Source organism: Vulpes vulpes, chromosome 2 (assembly GCF_048418805.1).
Source record: "Vulpes vulpes isolate BD-2025 chromosome 2, VulVul3, whole genome shotgun sequence".
Lineage (NCBI taxonomy): Eukaryota > Metazoa > Chordata > Mammalia > Carnivora > Canidae > Vulpes > Vulpes vulpes.
In genome coordinates this window covers 122,946,133-122,969,524 of record NC_132781.1, presented here as the reverse complement: position 1 = coordinate 122,969,524, position 23,392 = coordinate 122,946,133, and the positions used below count along the sequence as shown (strand labels likewise).

Here is a 23,392-nt window from a genome sequence, read left to right as displayed (position 1 = left end):
TGCAACATCAAAAGAAAAAAAATTTTTTTTTTTCTAAAAAGAGAGGTCTACAAAATAGACTGGTATTCTCTAAGGGGTTTCTACAGGATTCTTTGGTTTATACCTCAAAGTCCAACAGCATAGAAGATTTAATCATATAGCTTAATTTGTTTGCTTGTCTTATGGAGTAAGGGGCTGGCAAGGCTAGGTAGGAAGAGACAGGTAGGGCAACATGACTACACTATTGCAGAGGGGTAGGTGACCAGGCTTACAAAATCCCAGATGCTGAAAATGTTATAGACAAGATATTAACCAGAGAGAGTGGAAAATTAAGCCCCCAGTGGCAACCCATTCCAGACCGTCTCACTCTAGGGAGCTTTTTCCCCTTCCTTTCCATTCTCACCTTCACTTAATAAACTTTCACTTCACCTTATCCTTTTGTGTCCATGAGATTCATTTCGCAACTCCATGAGACAAGAACCTGTGACCCTGCAACATTATCAATTGGGGCAAGGGTTAGAGAAGAAGGAAAACCAGTAAATACAGTAATTGTTTGCACAGATAGAAGTATTTCAATAACAGCTACATCTAACAATTCATTCCTAAGCAATATTTTATGTTTATATTCTTATATTTTGTTTAAATTTGAGACTGATAGTTTTTTTGGACAGGAAGAAATGGAGATGAGAAGAATCAAGAGACTAGAATTTTCTTTCAACCATAAGATCACTAAGTAAATGAATTAATAGATTATTACACATTGGCAATAACTAGAAGCCCAGCTTCAAAGATAGTATAGCTTAGAGAGTATAACCATATGATTTATCAATGAAACTGGGACATTTTTGATAGAGAAAAAGGGACAATATTAATAATTACGCTGGAAAAAAAAAGCATAAAATGGGACAATATGGCTGTCTCCAGCAAATCTGGCTACATTATCATTCTTCCGAGTTGTGCAGATGGTATCTACATCCATAAGTTCTAAAATGGTTTATAAAAGTTGGTAAATTAAATAATTTGATGAGCTATTTCATAAATTTTCTGGTGAAATTAGCTGCCCATTCATCTCAGGAGTATAGTCCTTGGTTTTTCAGTTTGTAATTTTCTTATTACTATTCTTGTTTGGAGGGGAGTGTGGAGTTGTTTTGTTTGATTGGTTTAATTTGTTTCATTATAGTGTGTATGTTGAAAAAAAAAAACCAACCTTTTAGCCAGTGAAATTTTATTATTCTTTTGGAAACTGCTCCCAGAGCAATGGCCTGGTTTCTTTTGTAAAGACCATAGGATTCGAGGGCAGCATATAATGCAAAGGCTGATGGTATAAATTTTAATACTATAGGCTCTGAAGACAGTTCTGCTTCTTGGTTAATACCATGGCATTTGGAGTTAGGATTCCTGAACTTTCTGAAAGTGATTTAATACTCTGTGATTTATCACAGAAGCCAGAGCAATCAAAAGGAAAGAATCTACTTATAACGCTCTTCAGTTCATAACCTTCAGTAGTTCTCCTTTGTCTTTTAGAACCAACACCAGAATCTCACAAGACCCTTATTTCCTGGTCCTTGCCTATAGCTCCAGCCTCAACTACATGGCTCTTCTCGAGGCCTAACTATCCTGGCTTCATTTAAACCAGTGATTTCCAAACTCTGATTTTATCCAAGAGGCATTTTTAGTTGTCACAAGGTGGCAGCGGGGATGGGAGATGTGCTACTAGCATCTAGGTGGTAGAGGTCAGGGGGCATTCTTCAAGGTCAGGGATGTTCTTCAAGCATCCTACAGTGCACAAGGCAGCATCCTCCGCGCACCTCCCCCGAGAATCATTTAGATCAAAATGTTAATAGTGCAAAGGTTGAAGTACTCTTATTTACACCTTTTCTGACACCATGTTTTTCCTGTTCCTAGGCTTTACACACTATTCTCAGTGCTTGCAATACTCATGCTCTTCCTCTCCCCCTCTTTTCCCTTTTCTTTAAGACTTCATTTATTTATCCATGGGAGACAGAGAGAGAGAGAGAGGCAGAGACACGGCAGAGGAAGAAGCAGGGTCCCTGCAAGGAGCCTGATGCGGGACTCGATCCCAGGACCCGGAGTCACAACCTGAGCCAAACGTAGATGCTCAGCCATGAGCCCCGCAGTCGCCTCTCCTTTTTCTTTAGTAACTCCCATTCACCCTTTGGATCAACAGCTTCTCACCGTGGCTTTCCCGATTTTCCGCCGCAGATGAGTACTACACTCCCTCAAAGAACTACTTGCACTTAAGAGTATTAGTAACAGTTTCACACGTGTGTCCAGGTGCTTGATACCAGCCCCCCCCCCCCCCCCCCCCGCCAGGAATCCCAGGTGACCGACACCGTACAGCTTGTGTGCATCCCAGTATCCCCGACAGCGGGCACAGCCAGGCGAGCTGTCCTGCAACTAAAGGCGACTAAAGGAACATTTAACAGCCTCACTTTCAAAAGGTATAAGGATAAAAAACAGGCATATACACTCCGTAACACTAAGTCTGAATCCCGGTATATCCGGAGGGCCCGACGCTCTGCAGTTTGCGGACAGGGGCGGACCCCTGCGGCCCGCATCGGCGTTCGCACACCCTCCCCCGGGACGACCCGCGACCGTCGGCTTCTCCCTCCTCCAGGGTAACTCGCAATTGCTGCGCCTGCGCCCTTCTGCCTCTACGGCTGCCCAGACTACCGGAAGTGTTTTCCTTCTTCTCATTGGCTCGCCACTGGACTCATTCGTCGATACCGCGCATGCTCTATAGCGGGTCTCCCCCGCCCCCCCCCCCCCCCGCGCCCGTCCCGCGCCGTGTCCAACCCAAAAGGGGCGCAAATCTGCCAACGCGCCTGCGCGAGCGGCGTGCCCCGGAAGCAGTTCTTTGGCCCTGTGACACGTAGCAACGGAGTCAATTTAGAGTCTGAACTGGTGTTGGGGGTTTCGGGGGGGTCGCAGGAGCTGCTGACGCCGCTATCGCCGCTTCCGCGTTTGGTGAGTGTCCCAGGCTTGTGGCCCGCTGTTCGGGTTCTCTTCAGTCCTGCGGCGCGGCTTGTTGCGGCCCTTCGGCGCCGCGTTCCGATCCTCTCGCCCAGACCCTCACTCCCTTTCAGGCCCTTGCTTTGAAGTGGCCCCTGGACCTCAGGCTCGGCCTTCCAGGGGCCGGCTCCTTCCCGGCAGGCCCAGGCCTTGGCCTGCAGGGAGACAGCCGCCCTGTCGGCGGCAGAGCCCGCCCTGAGCTGGGGAGTCGTCTCCGTGGTTGGTATCGTAGATCTCCGCGGAACCCCTTCCCCTAACCCGGGGCACAGCCGCTCCGGCAGGGGGACGGGGCTTCCCGGCCCTTCGTTTAGACGTTTCCTGGGCAGCTGCCCACCCGGGCCCGTCCTCCAAATGCTCGTCCCCCAAATTCCAGAAGAGATCGTTTACTGCCTTCTGAGGCTTTTTGCTTCGTTCGTATCGAAACGAATTCGGTAGGACCTTCCTTGGGTTTAAAGAGTATTTGCCGTTTTTCTTCTCTCTTTCAGATCATTTGCGATGGCAGGCTTTGAGAACTTGAACACGGATTTCTACCAGACGAGTTACAGCATCGATGACCAGTCACAACAGTCCTATGATTACGGAGGAAGTGGAGGACCCTATAGCAAGTAACTTGTCGGCTTTGACCGTAGTCCCGGCTGAAGCGAATGCCTGTATCCTCAGTGTTTGGTTCTTCCTAAAACCGAGTGTGTCACCGTGTCCCTTGTCAGGAGTGTGATTTTTCATAATTTTCCTTCCTCTGGAAAGATCTGTGACACCGGTTTGGGTTTGAAAGGATTGCCCTGTTTAATTTGGTGTCTTCTGCAAAACCTGCCCGCGTGCTGTGACTGTGAAAGTGGATTGTTAAAGAGCTGTTTCCTAGTGATAGTATTTCTACATCATTTAAGATACAGATAAGGGCTTCAAGGACCTAGGAGATACATAGGCTGTTTAGTCCACAGAGCCAGTTAAAAATTTAAAATCTTGCGGACAGTTAGCTCAAGAAGTTAAATCAGTCCAAATTTCAGACCTTATCAGTATTAATTCAGAGGGCTTAGTGACACTATTTAGCAGTGTAAGCTCTCTTATGAATCATCAGGTGATATATATATATTATAGCAGGTGATAGTCATCTTTATTACTGCTCATAGCAAAACCTATGGTCAGTACACACGAATCACCAGTTGCAGGTTGAAGAGGGGGCCTCGAAACCTTTCAGCCCTGAACTGTTAAAGAACAAAATTAAACAACAAGAAAAAAAAACCTACTTTTTTTTTTTTTTTTTAATGGTCCCTGGTGTTAGTGGCAGAAATATATTAGCGGAGATTTTCCACCGATTTCTTCTAGAACGTCGTATTCTTAGTTTCTTAGGATCTTAAAGATAACCTCATCAGTCATTTCCTACAGCAGGGTGGCTTAACCTTTCTTAGATGGTCCAGAATCCCTTCAAGAATCTTACAGAAAAGATGGACCTGTTTCTGAGATGTAACTGTACACACTCAGATGCCCACATAAATATGCATGTTACTGCACACAGTTGGTGTCATATGATATTCATTTATGAACCAAGAATTAAAAACCTCCTGAAGGGTATCCCAGGATGAAGACACGGGAAGGTTGTGTATTGAATCAATCTGAGAGAAACGTGTAGTAGTAGAACATGTTTGATTTAATAAATCTGAATGACAGTGCCAAGAGATTTAGAAAACAAAGCAAAAATCAAATTCAGCCCTCACTCAGTATGGCCTGTCTTAGATAAGCTGTCACCTGTTGACCTCTTGAATCTGCTTAATTTGATATATTGTAAGGATTTTCCCCCCTAAAAGTCTAACACCTTGAACAGTGGGAGTGAGCATGTGAGAAATACTATTTGTAAATGAGTTTTTTTCCTTCTGCTAAATTCTGTTATATGCTATTGGGGATTTATCTTTTTTGATCAATTAATTGGGCAGAATTGGAAAAATCGTGTTGAGAAATATCCATTTACTTAAAAATGTTTTTGTTTTTGTTTGTTTGTTTGAATCTTTGTATGAGAGGAAAATGAAAGATAGGCTTGAGTGCAGCCAAAGCGCTTTGGAAAACCTGGCTCTGTATGTAGGCCTGTTTATACTAAATGATGTTTGGATTCTGCAAAACTATGACATATAGATCACAACCTCCTAGGTTTATTGATCTCTGCCTTTCTTTCCTGTCCTGTTCATGTGTGCATCATGTGGGCATCACTTAAACTGTGACTTGTCTTTTCATCTCAGGTATTATCATCTCATTTCAATTCTCCAGAGGGAGGTTGTTTAGATATTCTTTTGCTAACTATTCTCACATTTCCATTGCAACCAGATCATGTGCCAGTAACCATTGCTTCAGTATAATGAATTTTTTATCCCAGGTGCTTTTATACCCATTATTGCCAATTAACAAATATGAGTTTATAGGTGAAGCCTAGTGTAGGAATGTAGGAAGCCTAATGTATTAGCAGTAATAACTGGAATTTATTTATTTATTTATATTATTTTTTATTTTTATAAATTTATTTTTTATTGGTGTTCAATTTGCCAACATATAGAATAACACCCAGTGCTCATCCCATCAAGTGCCCCCCTTCAGTGCCCGTCACCCAGTCACCCCCACCCCCCACCCACCTCCCCTTCCACCACCCTAGTTCGTTTCCCAGAGTTAGGAGTCTCTCACTGGGTTTCATTTATAAGTGTCATTTTCTTTCTTTTTTTTTTTTTTATAAGTGTCATTTTCATATTCATATAATAACAACAACAAAAAGTAAAAGGCCCTTTCACCTTAATCTGTTGAGTTTTATGATTGCCACATTGGTTGGGTCCACGTTGTATGCTAGATATAAAATACCAACTACTATTTTTAAAGTTTTTAAAGCTAGTATTTTTTCTTCTTTAACTTAACTGATAAGTATCTATATGGAGTACAGTGTTGATTTACTCTCTAAAGATCATGTCTACCATGTTGTGTTCTAGTTTAAAACCAGCAGGCAAGCCAGGAATTTTCCTGACCAGGTCCTTCTGGAAAAGGAAAATAGTAAAATTCCACGGTGTAGTCTTTCTCACCTTGGATCTTAAAGAAGGAATGATGGTACCTCTTTTGAAGCTGTCATTTGCTTGTAGTAATTCTCTTCCTTACATGAAATATATGAGTCTCTATTAGCAGTTTTAAAGTATGGACCACAGACCCCAGAGGATCCTTGAGATCCTTTTCAGGGAGCCTTTTAAGGTTAAAACTAATAATAACAATACTAAAACACTATTTACCTTTTTAGGTGTGTTAACATTTTTACTGATACTGTAAAAACAATGATTGGTAAAACCGCTAGTACCTGAATATGATGACAAGGGCATCAGAGTGTTTTAGTAATCATTGTATTCTTCATCACCACACACTTGCTGGGGTGCGGAGGGAACCAGTTTCATTTAAGGCTGCCCTTGATGAAGCAGTAAAAATCATGATGTTATTAAATCCTGACCCTTCAGTACACATATATTAAAAATATTCTGTGTGACAAAATGGGAAACAGTCATAAGGCACCTCCGGTTCATACTGAAGCACAGTTATTATCTTGAGGAAAAGCCGCTGTGCAATTTCAGTTGCAGGTTGTAGCAACTGCTTTTCGTGAAAACCATTTTTATTGGAAATAACATCCCAGCAAACTGTGGTTATGTAGATTTGAGAACTGGGCAGATACTTTCTCAAAGATGAAATAATTGAGATAATAATTGAATAATGCTTAACTTCAAGAAAGAAAACTGACAGTATGTGTAATTAATGGTTAAATTAAAGTTTTCAGGTAAAAATGAGGATTTGGGAAAACTATATCCATTACTGTGAACTTGTCAGCTTTCTAGTAATTAACCATTTTTCTGATGAAATCATTGGTAGATATTAACAAATGTGATTTTCCTCTATTTGTATTTCATATATATGTTTTTATGTTAAGTATGTCAATATTTGGGAGAGCTATATCACTCAATAATATTTTCTAAATTAGCAGTGAATGTTACAAAATCATACATGAGTAAGGGAAGAATCCAAAGTGCAAGACACATCAGTGTATTTTAATATAACAGTATAAAAAGTTTATTAGTGTTGTTAACAATTTTATTTATTCATTCATTCATTCATTCATTCATGAGAGACACAGAGAGAGAGAGGCAGAGACATAGGCAGAGAGAGAAGGAGGCTCCATGCAGGGAGCCCAATGTGGGACTCGATCCCGGGTCTCCAGGATCATGCCCTGGGCTGAAGGCAGCGCTAAACTGCTGAGCCACCCGGGCTGCCCTGTTAACAATTTTCTATGTTGTTGGTTTTTTTTTTTTTTTAAAGATTTTATTTACTTATTCATGAGATACACAGAGAGAGAGAGAAGCAGAGACACAGGCAGAGGGAGAAGCAGGCTCCATGCATGGAGCCCAATGTGGGACTCGATCCTGAGACTCCAGGATCACGCCCTGGGCTGAAGGCAGGTGCTAAACCACCTAGCCACCAGGAATCCCAATATATACCTATGTGTTCTAGATAACACTTTTTTTTTTTTTAAGATTTTATTTATTTATTCATGAGAGACACAGAGAGATCGAAAGGCAGAGACACAGGCAGAGGGAGAAGCAGGCTCCATGCAGGGAGCCTGATATGGGACTCGATCCCGGGTCTCCAGGATCGCGCCCTGGGCCAAAGGCAGGTGCCAAACCGCTGCGCCACCCAGGGATCCCTGCAGAAGTTTTTAATATTGAAGTTTTTAATATGAAAATTAAGTCTTCTACTTACCCCTACTTTCCTGTCCTTTTACTTATATAATTATGTATATTATATTAACTGTGTTACATTATATCTAAACTTGTGTAATTGTGCATATTATATGTAATATATTTACCTGTAAATAAAATACACATATGCAAATATATACATACAGATATATTCAAAAAGTACAATCACAGTGGGTACATATGGTATATACTATTCTGAACATTGGGTGTTTTTTCGTTTCTGCCCATTAAGTATTTTTTTATTTTCATTCTTTATTATACATAAAAGTACCTCATTCCTTTTAACAGGTGCTTAGTAATCTTTGCCCCCCATTACAATATATTTACTGGTAACTGTTCGTGTTGTTTTTTGTGTTTTGCTATTAAATAGTGTTTCATCGAATTCTGTATTACCATATAGCCAGAAAAATAAATAGCATTTTTTTACAGCTTGGATTGAAATAGAGTGATAACTGAGTCTTGAGAATCTCATTGGGTTCTCCAGAGGGCTGTGTGTAGTTGAACTTTTGCCATTACTTGGATTTGCTTTTAATCAAGATATCAGTTATTTTTTTTAAATTTTATTTTATTTTATTTTTTTTGATATCAGTTATTTTAAAATTAGATTTAAGATCTCCAAATAATATTCATGGCAGTCATTAGATTTTATACTCGTCAAAAGGAACTATAAAAGTTTTAAGGGTAATTAAACTAAAGGATCTTTAAGGCTTTAAAAAATTTCTTTTCAAAATAATTATTTTATTCTTTATTTCTTTCTATGTAATGAGATTAGTTCTGTTGATAGGTAAGCCATTTTTTTTTTTCCCAGAACACGGTAAAACAGGTTTTTAAAGACACTACTTCAGTAACCTTCAGGTCCCTGTTGTTTTCATCATTAAAATAGCCTTGGTAAAATCTCTTTTTCTATAGTGCAGGATTTACTATAGCACATATCAAATGAGACAGTAGATGTACATCTGCTTTGAAAACTTAACAGTGCTATTCAAATGCAAGATGTACTAATAATGTTTTGTTGTATTCAGAAAGCTTTCACAGGAAGAGGCTTGAATTTTTCTACTCTGTATTTGAAGTTAGTGGTTATTTTTAAAGAGATTTATCCACTTGCAAAATATAACATATTACAGAAAGTAAAGAAGAATGATTACATTCAATGGAGATCCAAACCACAATGGAAAATTATTACATAGCATGTAGGACAAAGTCTGTCATGTTACATTTTCATTCATAGTTTTAGGCATCAGTTGTATTTCACAGCTGTCTTCATATTACATATTCTTATTGAAGGGGAAGAATAGATAAGATTCTTTAGTTTTCATTTGTTGACCGCCTAATGTTTAAAAGTTTCACAGTTGGTAAAATGCTTAAGCTCCATGTGAGTGTTGGCATCATTAGCAAGATTCTCTAAAAAATACAACTTACCATTAGATAATCAAATTGATCTTAGTTATTAGATCTTATTTCAACACTATTTATGAAAAGTAGTAAAGTAGCTATTCTAGGAATTGCAGGACTTTGATTCTCTAGCTCTCAGAGATTGCCACTGTTGACGTAATTCTGAGAAATGTAACTTTGGTTTATAGACAGTATGCTGGCTATGACTACTCGCAGCAAGGCCGATTTGTCCCTCCAGAGATGATGCAGCCACAACAGCCATACACCGGGCAGATTTTTCAGCCAACTCAGGCATACACTCCAACAACACCTCAGCCATTCTATGGAAACAATTTTGAAGATGAGCCACCCTTATTAGAAGGTAGGATTGGTTGCAGTAGTTCGTAGTATTCTGTGATGTCTAGCTGGTCAGTGAAAACATATCTCAGTTTGGAGAAGTTGTCCCTTCCTTTAAAAGAATAATTTTATAGAAAAAAAAGCCACATATGAAACCACATTGAACTATAGGGGACCAGATTTTTAATAGATCTTCATAAAGTGACAATTATGTGAGCATTGACTTATTTCCCATTACTGATTAAATTCTGTCAGTAGAAGAAGTAAAAGGAAATACCATAGTAGTGATTGTTTTACATGGGAGAAACTGGCAAAACTAGTAACATCACTGAAAAGTATGGTGATTTTCAAATTGTATTCTAAAACCCATAAAGCAGTAGTTCCATACATTTTAGGTCAAGGTTGGATACCTTATGAAAGTCTAATGAGAGCTATGAATACCCTTCTTAGAAAAATGTACACCTGTGCATAGAAACATAGTTTCATATACAATTTCATAGCATCTCCAAGTATTTCTGAAGTCCCAAGTAAAGAAACCCTAACTGATAACACTGTCCATATATTCTTTGTTATGCACGCATAGCTGCGAATGTCTTGTTTTGTCATATCCACACACTTTTGCAGCATCAAACCAAAAATAGGATATTTGTGGTCGATAAAAACTGGTATTGAGTAATCACCAAAATGCCTGATATTGCTAGATTTTCTTTTGATGCTGAATGTTTCATTTTGTCTCCTGTTGTAGCATAGATTCTGGTAAACTCAAGGTGTGTCACAAATCCTAATTGTCTTACTTTCTTTTCCTTTAGAATTAGGTATCAATTTTGACCACATCTGGCAAAAAACACTAACAGTGTTACATCCGTTAAAAGTAGCAGATGGCAGCATCATGAATGAGACTGATTTGGCAGGACCAATGGTTTTTTGCCTTGCCTTTGGAGCTACGTTGTTACTGGTAAGATTTTAGTTTGAGCTCTCAGTGTGAGATTAAAGAAAATCTTTCATTGTTCCATCAGGAGCCATTTTTGAGACTGTTGATACATCAAATCTTTCATGTGTTTTGAATGGTATTGAGTTGCTGGAATATATACCCATTCATCACTTCTCCATTGACAACAAATGTCATATATTTAGAAATAATTTTTTTGTTCCAAGAAAAGTTCCAATTATTAGGGGAAAAAAACACAAATAACGTGTGGCTTCAGTCCCTCATCAAAATTCCGTCTTACTTTTTAGAAATTGACAACATTCTTTAGCCTATTGCTCTTTTATTTATTTATGTATATTAATAATAGCTTTTGCTTATTTTTTAATCTGTAGACCTTGGATGATGTTTTGTTATGGTGGTGCTTGTTGTTAGTTTCGTATATATTATTTTATCTTTTAATGAATTGGAATGTTAAAAGACAAGAAGCTTCCCTGCAAATGTTAAAGTATATTGAAAATGAATAGTTGTAAAGATAATTTGTTAATATTTGTTGTATTTTATCTTATGTCTCTTAATTAAGAGAGATAAATGATGTAATGGATAGAAGATGGGATTTTTAGTCAGAAAAGCTGGGCATCAGTTCAGTGCTCCTGCTCTTTTCTGGAGTAAAATGTTTCATCCTTCAGCTCCCTCTAATAATCCTATGTTTCCCACCTCACAAGATTGTTTACAGATTAACCAAGAGGTTATATGAGAACCCAGAAAAATTTTAAAGTGCTGTAAATATATGAGGTTTTGTTATTACTACATTAATGAATTCATTAAACTCAGCTGAACCTTTTAAATCTTATACATTCTCACATACTTTCAAATAAATACTGAGTCTAACAAAAATGACAAGAATTTTTCCATGTAACATAATCTTTGAAGACATTCTCATGATTGAGTTTTATATGTCCAAAATCTGATAAACAAGGACATTTTTGAAATCTTCTCTGTGGACTGATTTTCATCATAGTATGACCTGAATACATTGTTTGCTCATATATCTTGATTTTAAGAGTACTCTTACAGGGGCACCTGGGTGGCTCAGTGGTTGAGTATCTGCCTTTGGCTCAGGTGGTGGTCCTGGGGTCCTGGGATTGAGTCCCGCATTGGAGGGAGTCTGCTTCTCCCTCTGCCTTATGTCTCTGCCTCTCTCTCTGTGTCTCTGATGAATAAATAAAATTTAAAAAAAAAAAAAAAAGAATACTCTTAGAGCAGTGTAACTAACTTATACTGTCTTAGTTCTGTTTGGTAGTGTCTTTTAGAAGAGCATAATTCTTTTTGTTTGTCAAAAGACTATAAATCCACCAACAGTTTGGAAAAATAATGAAAGAAAATACATCTTCCATTATATTTCTCTTACTTGTTAATCAGTTTTCTTCTCCCCTCCTCATAGAACCATGGTGTCCTGCTTATCCTGGCTTCCTTTCTCTTAGTTCCTTTAACAGCCATATAAAGTGAATGATGAAATTGTTTCTGCTGTTAAAAAGATTGCAACTACATCTGCCAATGAGAATAAATTGCTTCAGGGCAATTTTGGTGGTATTAGGTGCTTTCAAGTAATATTAGATAGCGTCCAAACATTCTGCAGGGTTTTCCATCTTGTCTCTGTAGTTTATTTGCTTAATATCAGCTAGATTTTTTTTTTTTTTTTTTTTTTTAGGAATCTACTACTTAAAGGTAATTGTACCATGATTTTGTATCTTTATTTGCTGAATTGCTCAAATACTAACTGGAAAATGAAAAAAACCAAGTATCTGTGTATTGGAAAGTGGATATTTCAGATATCTTGAGGAAATGTAAATCTGTATTTTACTACTCTGCATAAAGTATAGATGCCTCTATAGATTTTGATGTTTGCAAATTAGATATTTTCTTACATGTACCATTTTAGGTGAACTAAGACCAAAAAGAATTTGTTCCCTTTAACCTGTAATCTTTTCTTTACCCATAGGCTGGCAAAATCCAGTTTGGCTATGTATATGGGATCAGTGCAATTGGATGTCTAGGAATGTTTTGTTTACTAAACTTAATGAGTATGACAGGTGTTTCATTTGGGTGTGTGGCAAGTGTCCTTGGATATTGTCTTCTTCCCATGATCCTACTTTCCAGCTTTGCAGTGATATTTTCTTTGCAGTAAGTACTGATCATTATTTTGGGGATTGATTGACCAGTTCTTTGTAATAGGATTTATCTCACCATCAGTTTAAGATAAATCACTGATTCAGCAAACATGAGATACAGTGCCTGTTATGAATAAGGACTGTACTATATGCTTTTCAGTGGTGAACAGTGGAACTGAGAATAAATTTAAAAACTTTTTATACCATCTCTGCTTTTATCTGTGATAAAGAATTTCACTAGTTCTGTGTTTACTTACCATTGTCAGTAAACAAACAGAACAGTGGTGATTGTTAACTAAAATATTGGGTGAAAAGATCAAATTGTTAAAATTACTCTTACCAACTCTGATGTTTTTTACACTGTATCTGATTTCTTAAAGATGTTAGGCATATGCTAAATGAAAGTAATAAACACACAGTCTGTTTGGCAGCTTATTAACTGAAAACAAAACATTCTTTTTATGGGAAGAGGCTATGTTCTCAGATGTACTTGTAAGCAGCTTTAAGTGTGTAATTGTTAAGTAATACTTTAGGTAAAGTTAAAAAGAAAGGTATAAATTCCTGCTGATAAATTCTCTTCTCATGGCCGGTATACAGATTCTCTCAACAGTTTAGGCTCCTCCTTGTGGCTAGTGCCAGGCACAACCAATGATGGGCCTTTGTTACACTTAGATAAAGTTAAAAGAGAGGTTTAGGGGAAGAGCATGTATCAGCTATTCGATGGTAGAGATTTTGATGGCTTCACAGTGTTCTGCTTTGTGTAAAAATGCTTCAGATTTGCAGTGTAAACTCATTCTTTTCATTTGTTGAGATTGGTACATATATATTTGAATTTTACAGAAGACATTTTCTACCAAAACAGTATTTTCTAACCAGGGCAGTTTTGCTCTTAAGGGTACATTAGGCAGTGTCTGGAGATCATTTTGATTGTCGCATCTGTGGGCCATGCAGATGTGCTTCTGGTACCTTATGGCTAAAGGCCAGAGATTCTGCTGAACAACCTAGCAATGCACAGAACAGTCCTTCACAACAAAAGTGCATCCATCCCAGATACCAGTAATGTTAAAGTGAGAAACCTAGCTCCTATGCTAACAGGAGCAAAATGTAATTATAAATGAGCTTTTTATCACATCATTGAATGTGGATGTGAATAATTCAGCATCATTGAATTCACTATGAGGTACGTTATTTTAACATTTGAAAAAATCGATCATTTCTATAGATGTGTGCAATGTGGATTTAAAATGCTTTTCTTTAGAATTGGTTATTGTTGTATTTTTACATAACTAATCTCATCTACTGCCTTTTCCTCCTTCCCCCTCTTTTTCCTTGTTGGTTACAGAGGAATGGTAGGAATCATTCTCACTGCTGGAATTATTGGATGGTGTAGTTTTTCTGCTTCCAAAATTTTTATTTCTGCATTAGCCATGGAAGGACAGCAACTTCTAGTAGCATATCCTTGTGCTTTGTTATATGGAGTCTTTGCCCTAATTTCTGTTTTTTGAACTGAATTTATCTGGCATGTGGACATCATTGAGCCAAAAAGGACTTTGAACTCTTAAATTGGACCAGCGAACTGCTACAGTGCAACTCTCATGCAGACCTAATATTTGATTATTGGAGCAATGGAAGTAAACATGTATCTTTTGTTCATTTTTATAGAACTTTTGAATACTATGTTGGATTTATCTGCAGTATGACTAGCTTTAAGTGTTTGTGCTTATACAAATAAGTGCTATTTCTCTCCTGTTCCTGCAGCCTTTAAAAAACACATTTTTTTCCTTGCAAATTATATTAAGATGTTTTTAATAGATTTTTATCAACTGTGGGAAACTAACCATAGAGCTAATACTCTTTCTTAGAAACAACCCATAGTTAAGAAGACACAAGACTTACTGCAGAAATATTTTTCCAAGGGATTAAGAGAGAAAAATTGCTATATTCTTGCGTTAGATGCACTTGAAGCAAAAAAAGTGATCCCAAAGTAGAGTTTTATGAGTTTGCACTTCAAAAATTTAACATTCCTTTAAATTATCTTAGGGAGTTTTTGCTAAAATTCAATGAGAGAAGCCCATAGTCTACTTTATTGTAGATAGGAAATGTGAACACCTGTTGAGATTAGCATTAACTAAACCATAGTGACCCAGACTGGCCACATTAATGTTCATAGTTGGGATTCCATATTTCCTAGGAAAAAGAAAATCACTAACCTTTTTTTGAGAAAAATATTTAAAATGTCACAATTTCAGTACTGCAGTTATCAATGTAAAATGCATTTGATGCTTAGTAATTAAAATTTTCCCGATTTTATCTGCTGTTGAGTTGACTTTGCTATTTTCGGTATCGCATTTTCTTTAACAAGGTTCTGGTTTTAACTTGTATTCCTAATTTATCCTAAGCTTTAGGAACAGAAATCATTTAGTATAAAATCAGAAAAAAGGTCTTAAGTGGAAGGCAATTTACTTTGAGTTACAACATTATTTCCTTGTATTAAACTTATTTGGCTAATATCATGCTATCTTGCCAGAAATCTCTAGGAAAATGCTGCATCTTGTATTTTGATCTTTGGGTTTTTCTGAAAAAACAACTCTGATTTTGGATGAGTCCATTTATAGTTATGAGAAGGGTGCCCTGGGAGGAGGAAAATGTTGCCTTCTTTAGAAAAGGGGACTTTTTAGACTAAGCAAAAAGACTGATTTTTTTTTAAAGTTCAATAAAAAAAGGAGGTTACATTAATAAAACACATTTCTTATAAGATCATAATTTCTAATGTCTGGAATCACGTAAATTTGCTTTTCTTCATTAATACTTAATCTTCTGGAGGAATACTCTCACAATTCATTTCTGGCTGGGTTTTCAACCTCACCAAAGTGTTTTAGAATATTTTTTATTGTAATCCATGGATAGTATCTTTTTTGCCTTTTTTATTTCATTTTATAAATACACAGTAACCTTGTTAAGGCAGATGTAATGAGTGCCTTCTGTTAATACCCAGTTTTTCCTAACAAATAGGGTAGATGATTCTTTGCGAAATAAATTTTCCCACTGTTACTTAGTCCTAGACCATTAATCTTAAGCCATATTTATTTTTTGCCTCTCCCACTCCGAACATAAAAATTTTTAATTTAAATCAATGTTGAGAGATTTTTATTGTTACTTGTCTTATTTTACTCCAAAGTCATTAGATACAAAACCATCTCATACATAACAGTTATTCTGTCAAAATAGTTATATAGTGGAGTTGCATTTAATGCATGAGGTTAGTTTTAGAGTTTGGTACCCGAAGAGTCATGTGCCCCAATTTCCCTTCTAAAATTTTTCTTTAAAATACAACAAATATAGCCATATTTATGCATACTTTAAAAGCTGAAAAACCGTTTCAAAAAGTTATATGTGGTGACTTTTTTCTCTGACATTGTAGTAGATTATGTTCCCTCATTGAAGTTTCAGGAAGAGCAGGTAGCTTGATTTGAGGGCCCATTTTGTACCAAAAACATACAGGTACCATTAAATGCTAGACACACTCTGTATAGCTATAGATTCACTTAGTGATTATCCCTGAGTAACAAACTCACTGTGAATGGATTTCAGGATCTCTGACTCAAGCTAGTGTTATTTATGCATGTATGTATGCCAAGGACAGATAATTGTTTTTATGTATGGTATAAATGTATATTTTATGAATTTTAATACCATGTTAGATTACCATGTTTACCAACGGGTGCTTTCAAGAGCTATATAACTAGGCCTTGTAGGAATAGGTATTCTTTCTCCAGATATAGTTATAAAGGTAGTGCAAATTTCTGTTAAGTATTAAAATACTAAGTACTGTCACATACTAGGCATCCAATCAAAGAAGATTTTTAAAAATGTAGGTAATGACATGATTTTGGGCAGAATTTAAGTATTTGACATTTTGCAAATTTGTGACCTTACATGGGTATTACTCAACTCAAATATACTCCAGATCTAAGTAAGGACAATTATCTCTGAAGCTCAAGTTATGCAGTTATTTTTATAGTATTTGTTACCTACAAAAAAGCCTTTCCTTTCTGAAATTATATACTTTTTCCTTCTAAATGGAAGAATTTAGAACTTCGGGAAAAAGAGAACTATAGAAGTTGAAATCTTATCCTAAAGGGTACTCTGACCTAGTTGTTTAGAATTGTAGGAAGTCAAGACCACATTTGGAGATCTGCCTGTTGTCATATAGAGCAGAGCTAATGTAATGATGCAGACAATTTGCTTAACTTGCCCTGTGGGAGAAGTTTTATTAATTTATTTATATATATGTATGTGTAAATGTATGTGTGTGTATATATATATATATATATCTATATCTATATCTATGTGTGTATATGTGTGTGTATATGTATGTATGTGACAAGATGTTTAGCCTTTCATAAGCTATTTCCAAGAGCTTTCCAGGAAATATTGAATGGTACAGATCATAGCATGAAGAGTACCAAAGAATAGCCCTGGGTTTTCAAAACTCTAGCTAGAGCAAGCTTCTACCCAAGTAATGCTCCAAGTAAAATCTATCCTCACAAACTATCCCCTTTTCATTTGTGATGTCTTGTCAAATTCCAACTACTGGTTACCAATGATCTCAATTTTTACAAATTCCAATTTATTTGGAAACGAAAGCTTAAATGATTTCTTAAGCAGTTTCCTATAATGATATACTTGTTTTAAAATAGGAACTTTAAGAATGAAACATTAGAATTAACCAAAAGCAAAGTACTTTTTCAAAGAGTTATAGTAATTAATGGGATATTCCTAGACTCTTTTTCCCCCCCAGGATGTGTTTAGTATTTGAGGGAAGGAATGGCAATAATAAGATAATCAAGGATTATGGTGAATCCCGTAAGGAAAAATTGGATCTTTTATAAATAGATAAGAATGATCTATCATTAGCTTGTCAAGAATACAGTTTACTTTCAGACAGCCTGAGTAGAGCCTATCCTCACCACTCTACAATCTCTATTATTATTTTATAGCACCAGTGAAGAAATAATTGATTTTTAACTCTGCTACCATCCAAATTATTGAAGTTTGAATTTTAATATATAACTATTACTTGAATTTCAGTAAGCTGCTTTGTTCATTAATAATTAAGTATCCATAACTGGGCAGTAGGTAATATTAAATATTAAGTTATTGATTTGTAGGGATTGGCAGAGTAGTTATTTTAAAAGTGTTTTATATTAACAAATGTATATCTCAGAATGGTGACTATGAAAACTGAAGAATGAAATCTAGTAGTGTGCAGTTAGGATTTTTGCATCAAGATGGGAATACTTCTACCCTTGTGCACAAAGTTCCTACTTTAGTTAATGAAGAACATTATCTGCTGATGGAGCACAGTGTCCTGTGTTTGTGCAAATAAATTAAAATGATTACATACTCAAATGAGGACTAATTAAATACAGAGTTGTTCTTCTAATTTAAAAGCACAAATACTTTCTTGAGCACATTAGGTTCTGAAAATCGGATATTACATTTTTTGTGAGCCTAACTAATTAGGCTTACCTTGCATATATAAATTTGGTTTATTTCTGAAACTACCACTAAATCTGATAGCATGTGGGGTGATTAATTTTGCATTAAGGTGTTTAAAATAGCTTTTCAACACTAGCAGCACAGACAGAATTTTAAAAATGAGAAGTGCTCAGTAGATACATTTAAGACAGTTATAAATTTGTATGCCTACTTGGCTTACTCTGATTATCTTAAAATTAGAGAAAGCAATATGATTATTTCATTTTTTCCTTCAGGTAAATATAGTTCAGACAAAAGTCCTTGTAAAATTTTATGAAAAATTTGCTTACAGTTTTCAGTTTTGTGATCTTTGATAATGCTATGGGGCTTGATAGTCTTTTTTTTTTTTAGGCAGCCATTTAGGTCCTAAAAGTCCTACAATGTTATATGGTTTTTTTCAAAGTGGGAATGTCTCTATTTCCTTGGCCTGTTACATGCCATTGTTATGATGAAGAATAATACCTCTATACAGCAATAGAAAGGAGTGGTTTATTGATAAGATGTTTTAACAGGAATGACCCTCAGAAACATTATGCTAAGGAAAAAAAAAAGCCATATATGAAAGACCACATATACATTTATATGAATTTCTAGGAAAGAAATCTGATTAGTAGTTGCATGGGGATAAAAGCGGGAATTGATTGTAAAGGAGGAGAGAGCTTTTTTGAGTGATCATGGTTGCACAACTGTATGTTTATTAAAATCATTAAAGTGTACCCTTGGAATGTGTTAGATTTTATGATAGGTTAATAGTAATGGAGAGTGAGAGTGAGAGGTAGAACAAACTGCTAGAACATCTGTATTTTTAGAGTTCAAGAGAAAAGAAGGAAGAGAAACCTAAGCTCAACATTAATAGAGGATAAAACAATAGAGTACTTTTGACCAGAGGGAAAAAAACATTGTAATACCAAGGAAGTGAGATTGCCACCCCCTCTAAATTTTACTCCCCACCTAACTCCCTTCAGATTGATTGGTTTGTGTTTTATCAGATCACACACATGGGTGTCCTCTTCTTCCCCTAGTGGGCTTGTATCCACACAAATACATGCATACACACTCCTCTTTTTTAGAAATTTTTGTTAAAAGTCCTATTAATTTAGTGGCCTAACTGTATACACAATGTGCAAACATCATCACTATATAATTTCAGAGTATTTCCATCACCTCATAAAGAAACCTCATACTTCTCAACTTCCCAGCTCCCATACCCTGGCAACCACTAGTTTTCTTTTTGTCTCTGGATTTGTTTGTTGTGGACATTTCATATGAATAGAAGCATAAAAGATGGGCTTTTGTTTCTGGCTTCTTAGTATAATGTTTTCAAGGTCTTTTTTTTTTTAAGCAAATTTTTTATTCAAATTGATTTGAAATTTTCTTCATTCTTTTTACTAGCTGGATATCATTTTAGTAAATGACCAGAATTTAATTCACTTTGGCAGTGCCCCATCGTCAGACTGTTGGGATCTTTGTACCTTTTTGAAAAATTCTACATAGTGCTGCATTGGTACTGTTATCTTTTATTATTTCAGTGTCACATTTATACCACTCCGGTAAATAACTTAAATGCAGAATTTAAATTCTGAAAATTTCAATAATTTTATTTCCTAATAGTTCTGTTTAGTATGAGTCTAGTTTTTGGTTTGTTGAAGCATGCAAGTCACATATAGGCATTGCTCTGTGGTTCTCTGTTACTTCAGTATTTTTATACTACTCTTAAGCAGTGATAGGTGAATACTGGTAAAAGTATCATGTCACACCCACGCCTCAAATTATTCCTACGTTAGAAGGGAAGACTTCATTCAAAGTGAGCTCCCTTTTTTTTTTTTTTTTTTTTCCCCATTTAGGAGAGTCCGTCTGACAGTCTGACAGTGTTGTTTTAAGGTCACTGTTTATACATAGCTTTTTTTTTTTTTTTTAAGTTCTGAAATGTGCCCATTTTTAATTTCTCCTTCAGTGGCTCTTTGTACTTATCTAATTTACTTATTTCAGAACATCCCTACCATTTAACTCATTTGTGCTTTAGTTGTATCAGTACTCATCTTTAGAGAGAATATCAAATACATGGTATAATCTGATAGTTGACTGTGTTCAAACTAGGTCTTGTTACCCAATTTGTTCCTATTTTAATTCCCAAGAGTTAAATTTATCATGATAGCAGTTACAAAAACTAAAATCAACATCTCTACTTCAGACATCTGCAGAAATTAGTTTGTTATAAATTTTTATTGAGCTTTTAAGAGTTGAATTACTTAATAAAATGATTTAAAATGCTTTCCTTTTGCTTGTTTTTTGTTTCCATGGGGTTTTCTTTAGAGAATGTTTGTTTGCCTCGGTGTTGTATTTCTGTTTTATGGCTTTTTTAATGCACTTTAAAAAAAAACACTTTCTGAACTGTTTAAATGTGGTACATTTTCATCACTGCCTGAGCAATCCTATGGAACAGCATCTTCCAGCCTAAATGCGATTTCAGATACTCCTTGGCAGGTCTACGTCTGCCACAAGATCATGCTTAAACCAGGCTCAGTTTTTATCAACCCTTCAGACCATATTTTATTCTGACTCGTCTAGGAAGACTGTGAGTCTTCCCCCAGGAAGGTCATGGTTTGACCTTTTCTATAAAAAATTGAATAACTTCTATGGTTTAATAAAAGATTAAACTGCATCTACTATGAGAGGAATGTTTAAATATGGCTGTCTGTGATCATCTACTTTGAACCCAAGTTAGAATTTAATATTTGACATAAGAGTCATACAGATTTTATGTTTTCATTCATATCACAAAAATAAGAAAGAATCATTTATGAACAAACCATGGAATCTCTGTCTTAACCAGGACCCCGCTAGAGGTAGAACAGGAGCTGAGTGGAGAGCATGAAAGTCAAGACTGAGTTGAAGGTGATAGCAGGGGATCTGGGGCTGTAAGAGAATCAGCAGGGAGAAAGTTGGAGAGATTGTGCTAATCTGTATTAGGAAATTTGTTTTCATACTTACACTTTGTTATATGAACATAAAATTTTTTAGTGTATCAAAATACAGCCTGTTTACATTATTGGTGTAAAAGCCATATGTATTAAAAATAAAGGAAATCAAACAACAGGTATGTTAATTTTGTAAATCTATTTTACCGAGGTCAAGTGAAAAGCAGTTTCTCAACATCCAGAATACACAAGGCAGTTCTTGCTGATCTGATCATGTTTGCACAACCTTTTGCAAATCCATTTCAGCCCCAGGATTGGGAAGTTTCTCTTTCTCACTAATTTAAATTACTCATGCTGCAATTACAGCTTCAGTCTTCTTGCTCTTTCTTTTTTGGAGATGGGGATCAGGTCACCATTCTTTAAGATGGGTAGGGAGCCTGTGGTCCCTGGACAAGATCTGGAAGACACTATCCATTCACTACCATCCTAATTTTCATCTTCCTTCCTTCCTCTGCCAGGCTGAGTGTGCTCTGGCTGCTTGGTACTGCTCCAAACATAATTTTTTCCACATTGGCAATTATAAAATTCTGATTCAGAGCTGAGCTGATGGATTGAAATTAAGAGCTATAAAAAGTAGGCAGTTTGTCAACATTTTTTAAGAGAAACAAGTATCTACTGCCCAGGTATGCCTCTTGTCCCTGCCTCTCTATCCTGGTAGTATCTGTTTATTCCAACTCTAATTGGCCCTGATACAGAATTAGATGTATTTGTAGCATTTGTTGTACCTACCAAAGCTTTATGTTGCTTATTCTCAGTTCTTTAACAAAGTAATAATGCCTCTTTAAGTAATGGGGAAAATATACTTGATACCCTTTAGAGAGGGATATAAGGAGGAGTAAGGCTCTTGCTTAAAGTTTTCTTGGTTCACTGACTGGGGAAAGGGTTCCCTGCCTTGCTCAATGAGCTTGTCCCATTGAATGTGGCTCCAAACTATTAAGTTCCTACTGTGAACAAAGTCCTGCTTTTGGCTTCTCCCTTACAAGCTAAATATTCTCTGCTTAAATGTTTTTACCCACAACTTATTTTCTTTTTCTAACTGCCCTTGGATTCTTCTCTGGATCCTTCCCAAATTCTTTGTTTTTTTTAATTGTGTAGCCCAGCTCAGGACTTACACGTTTCATGCACCTAGTGACAACTAAATAAGCCGTCACCTAGCATTTACTTCTTTTTGTGTGACTAAGAATGACGTTTCATGTGTGCTTTTCTTAATGGAATGACATATTTCATGTGTGCTTTTCTTTGTGGTTGTTTTGGCTTTTTAGATTTTATTTATTTATGGCAGAGAGAGGCAGGATCCCCTGCAGGGAGCCTGATGCAGGACTTGATCCCAGGACCCCAGGACCCCAGGATCATGACCTGAGTCAAAGGCAGATGCTCAACCACTGATCTACCCAGGTGCCCCTCTTTATGGAGATTTTTTTTTATTGTGTTATGACGTATGTAGAAAATTAGAAGTGTCTAGCTAGTGAATTTGCACAGTGAGCATGGTTACATGACTAAATCAAGAACCAGACACTCATAGCATCTCAGCAGCCCCTTATAGGGCCCTTTCCATCTTCTTCCTGTCTTCCCCTGCTGGGTCGGTTTTATGGCCACTGTGACAGACCATCACAATCCTGGCACTTCTTTGTATATGCTTTTGAACTGAGCTGAGAGTGGAAAATACATAACTTAGCAGTAACCCTGCCAGTAATTGACAAAACCTTGATTAAATCATTTTGTGGTTTAGTTTTATTCTCTATAAAATGAGATTGTTAAAGGCATTTCAGTTCTAAAACATATATATAGTATGTATTGTTATATATTTATATATAGAATACATAAATATGCATATAATTTTGAGTTGGTAATAAAATCTTAGTCATATTCAAAAAGAACATATTGGCATGGGAAAGTATTCCATATATATTAAAATTTTATTAGCTGTATGAAATTACATATAGAAGTAGAGATAGAATGATATCTTTGTTTTTAAAAAACACAGTTTTTTCACCTGGCACATATATTTTATTAAGTGAGGGAATTAATGACTCGATGCTCTTTTTTCATAGCTTTTGAATTGATTGGAAGAAGTTTTAACTACACTTTAGAAAGAAAACATAATTTTGCCTTGATAACGCCAAATGTATTTTTTAGCATTTAAATTTTTTTTCCTTTTAATTTAATTTCATTAAAAAATAATAGACACATCACACGTAGGCCACAGTTTGCTACTCTACCATTAGAGTAATCCCCTTTTTTTGGTTCATCAGTCCCCCTCTCATTCTTAAAAATCTA

At 36.2% G+C, this 23,392-nt stretch overlaps 1 protein-coding gene across 1 annotated transcript; it reads left to right on the top strand.

Annotated features, from left to right (window-relative positions):
* Positions 1-2,818: 2,818 nt before the first annotated feature.
* Positions 2,819-14,906, top strand: YIPF5 (Yip1 domain family member 5). Its single transcript, XM_026018398.2, has 6 exons — positions 2,819-2,967; positions 3,498-3,617; positions 9,353-9,525; positions 10,310-10,455; positions 12,428-12,609; positions 13,939-14,906. Exons 2-6 carry the CDS (start codon positions 3,508-3,510, stop codon positions 14,099-14,101), a joined length of 774 nt encoding a protein of 257 aa, XP_025874183.1. The 5' UTR covers positions 2,819-2,967; positions 3,498-3,507; the 3' UTR covers positions 14,102-14,906.
* The last annotated feature ends 8,486 nt before the right edge of the window (positions 14,907-23,392 follow it).